The 3,716-nt window shown below is 41.4% G+C and overlaps 1 protein-coding gene across 1 annotated transcript in view; it reads right to left on the bottom strand.

Moving 5' to 3' along the window:
- The window catches only part of slc44a1b (solute carrier family 44 member 1b), a gene marked incomplete in the record, with an annotated part of 18,449 nt that overhangs the window by 1,796 nt on the left and 12,937 nt on the right, over positions 1–3,716 (bottom strand). The window contains 1 exon segment of the mRNA XM_014012162.1: positions 3,470–3,568. Coding sequence (XP_013867616.1) covers positions 3,470–3,568 — 99 coding nt within the window.

The raw sequence follows: 3,716 nt of genomic DNA on the forward strand, positions 1-3,716 counted from the left end.
AAACTTGAAATTCAGTTTCAAATCATTAAATTCAGTTTCATTTTAGTGAAATTTATTTTCAAACCAATGAATTCAATTTCAAATTCTACACATTCAGATTCAATTTGAGCAATTCAAATTCACTTCCTGCTGGCACAAGATTTATCCCATAGAAGACAGGAAAGCGGGAAAAAGAAAACTTCTCTTCTGGTTTTTGGTTTAGTGGATGAGTTGAGGTTTATTTCACATCATCAGACACAGAGACCCCAAAGTGAAACTCTAAATAACTTCTCAGCAGTTTGTTGTTGTTTTGTGTCTCTTTGTTCAACAGTTTGAACACAGACTGAGGGAGACGCTAGATCGGATCAGCTGGAGGGACGCTCTGGACCCTCAGAGCAGGAGGTTCAATCACTGGAATATATCAAAAATAATTAACCGACTGTTTAACAAAATAACAATTAGCTCAGTGAGAGTTTGTTTACTTTCAGCTGTAACAACCAATCAGATCAGACTTCCTCCAGACGATCCAGTCTAGAACCTCCTACAGACCATTGGAACACAGACATGCAGTGAATAAACAGCTCAGCACCACAGTTTACAGTCTTGGCAATGAGAAGTTCTTTAAGCTGATTTTCCACCGAAACAACACAGAACCTGAAGGTTCCCTAAAATAAGTTCCAGGAGATCAAAGGTTTTCTGCAAAATTTTAACTCTGAACAAAATYAAACTGATCAACTTGATAAAGAGCAGATGAGGTTTAATAAATCCCAATAAACTTTCCTTTTCCTCAGAAAGTTCTAAACCTCATGTGTCAAACTCATGGCCCGCAGGCCAAATCTGGTCCTCGTTAACATTTTATCCAGCCAATAGTTTTAGAGTTTGTCACAGTTTATTCTGTATTTTATTATTTTAAAATCATATAATTGGATTTTTAGTCAGGCTTTTATTTTTTTTAATGATTTGCTGGATTGTGACAAAATGTCTTTTTAAAAAATAAACTAAAAAGGTTGTTAACAGAGTGAAAGTCATTAGAAATAAATGCCAAATTTAACCTTTTATCTTTATATGTTAGGGTGTGTATGTTTTAAAGTGACTGACGTCAATTTTTTGTAATAAATATGAACACATTTTTGGAAAAATAACATTAACATATAGCAAAACTAATTTCACTCTGCTGAGATGAACAGTTGAGATAGTTGCATGTGAAGAAACAGGAAGTGATGTCAAAGGGGAATGTAAACAGAGCGTTGCTACAACAGCTAACACAGACCGTAGAGACGAATCTGATGTTTCGTCAGATTATTTTGAGTCACCATTAGAGATATGAAGAAAAGTTAAAGTTTAAATATTGTTTCAATAAAGAGTTGTCTTTCTTAAAGATTTCCCCTTTGATGTCACTTCCTGTTTCACTTAAGTTCAAAAGAAAATATGCGATTTATGTGACAAAATTAGTAAAAATCACCTGTACTATGCAAAGTTTCTTAAATATAAAGTTGTTTTATTTGATTTTCTGTATTTGAAGGATATACACATCACAGGCACTTTAAACACTATTTTAATTTAATGAATATTAGAACTGGTTAAAGAACATTTAAAACAAAGTTTTTTTAAAGAGACATTGGCAGATTTTGGCCCTTGGTTTGGACCAAGTTTTGAATTTTGGCCCCTTGTGTAACTGATTTCGACCCCCCTGTTCTAAAGGGTAAATTACGTCCTCAGGTTCTGGTTCCGGTGGGGGAAACGCAGCTTTATTTTAGTTTGCAGAGACATAGAAACAGAAAAATATCAAATGTTTCTGGTTTTATTTCAGGTTGTAAACTTTTATCAGACGGCTCAAACTGCGCTGAGTTCCATCAGAACAGATCCTCCAACAGGAGCCGAGGACCCAGCAGACAACGTGGTTCTGATCCAAAACTTTGACATGTTGACGAATCAGAGCAGTTCTGTCAACGTTTCAAACCACTTGTTTTCATTAGAGCAGGGGCGGAGCCAGAGGGGTGGCTGAGCCCACTACTGGAGCCTGATAGGCCACCCCAGGTGCCACCCCTAAATAATTAACAAGTAGGCGGGGAGCTTGGATTTTATATTTGCTTTTATATTGTTCTCTGATAATGCAGACTATAATAAATTTTCAGCTGTGCTTGTTTAAAAATGGCCAAATTCTAGCCCTTTGTTAAATTAGCATTAGCATTAGCTGTTAGCTAAATTTGGGATTAGTATCAAAACCGGCATGCGATCAATGTTGGTCTTCACAACAAATTTCATTTCAATAATTCTTAAAATGGCAGAATTTTAGCCTTTTAAAGTTAGCTATGGCGGCCATCTTGAACTTTTGATTAGCATTTAGAATTTGGTAAAGACTGTTTTGGTAATCGTCAGCTCTGTATGTCTAAAAATGGCTGAATAATAACTAGCATTCAGCATGTCACACGTCAGCTCAGTATTTCATAAAAAAGCTGAATTAAAGCCGTTTGCAATTAACTGTGGCGGCCATCTTGAATTATCAGATCCAAAGTACTTTTCTTCATTTATATGTGCCCTTTCTTAAAAAAAACACCTTGGATAGCTCCGCCCCTGCATTAAAGAGARTTGAAACCTTCGTCACCGTCGTTCYCTGTGGTTTAAAGTTAAGGCAGCGGRCCGACCCGGATCCAACGGGWCAGAAATGAGAACCGGTCTACCTGAAGGAGACTGAAACCTCTGAGGGTGACTCCAACAGAACACCTCATTCTGTGATCCAAGTGATGACTGTTCAAAAATAAACAATCTGAGCAGAATTTGTGACCTGGGTCAGCTGGTTAAATCTGTCAGAACCTACTGGTATCACGTCTCCTTCAGGTGTCTGGGTTCTGCAGGTTTTTAGTGGTCTCACCTGGATCTGACCCGTTATCTGCTGAGTCCTCCGTGGTTTTAAAGCACCGAGGTGACGGATCAAGGCAGAACACACACTCCTCACACACAGAGCTGCGCTTTATAAAAATATTCTTCATATAAAAATATAAAAGTAAAAAAAATAATTTAAAGTCAGTGAGTTTAGTTCAACAGAGCGGGCAGCAGGATGATGAAGATGAAGGTGATGAAGGTGATGATGGAGGTGATGTTTGCATGCATCAGTCCAAACTGCAGGTTCATGTTAGCATCCATCAGTTAGCTTGGTGTGTTAGCACGTGGCGGTGACGGCGGCTGATTGAGCAGCTGAGTTGGCGAAGGGGGCGGGGCTTGGGGTGTGCAGCAGGCTGACAACCAGGAAGAGGGTGGAGGTGGGCAGGTAGATGCAAAGGAAGAGGACGACATCCTCGCTGAGGCAGAGGACAAAGTCCCTCTGCTCCATCAGGACCCAGTCCACCAGAACCCCTACCAGCAGGTAGTACACCTGGAACTCCTGGAGCTCCTCCCACTCCCCGTCATCGCCCCAGTGTGGCCCCGCCCCCATGCCCTCAGAGGAAGCCTTCTGCCTGGCCATGCCCCCTCCAGCACTGCATTCACTCACCATGGGCTTCATCTCCGCCCCCTCCGACGCTGCCTCCTTCACTCGGCTCCGCCCACGTCCCCCCGTTCGCTCCAACCGCCGACTGCTCTCCACAAACTCCTGCAGGGCGGGGCCAAACAAAAAGGTCAGGAGATCAGGTGGGTGGGGCCAAACAAAAAGGTGAGGAGATCAGGGGGGTGGGGCCAAACAAAAAGGTCAGGAGATCAGGGGGGTAGGGCCAAACAAAAAGGTCAGGAGATCAGGGGGG

The sequence above is a fragment of the Austrofundulus limnaeus genome, unplaced genomic scaffold (genome assembly GCF_001266775.1).
Source record: "Austrofundulus limnaeus strain Quisiro unplaced genomic scaffold, Austrofundulus_limnaeus-1.0 Scaffold89, whole genome shotgun sequence".
Taxonomy (NCBI): domain Eukaryota; kingdom Metazoa; phylum Chordata; class Actinopteri; order Cyprinodontiformes; family Rivulidae; genus Austrofundulus; species Austrofundulus limnaeus.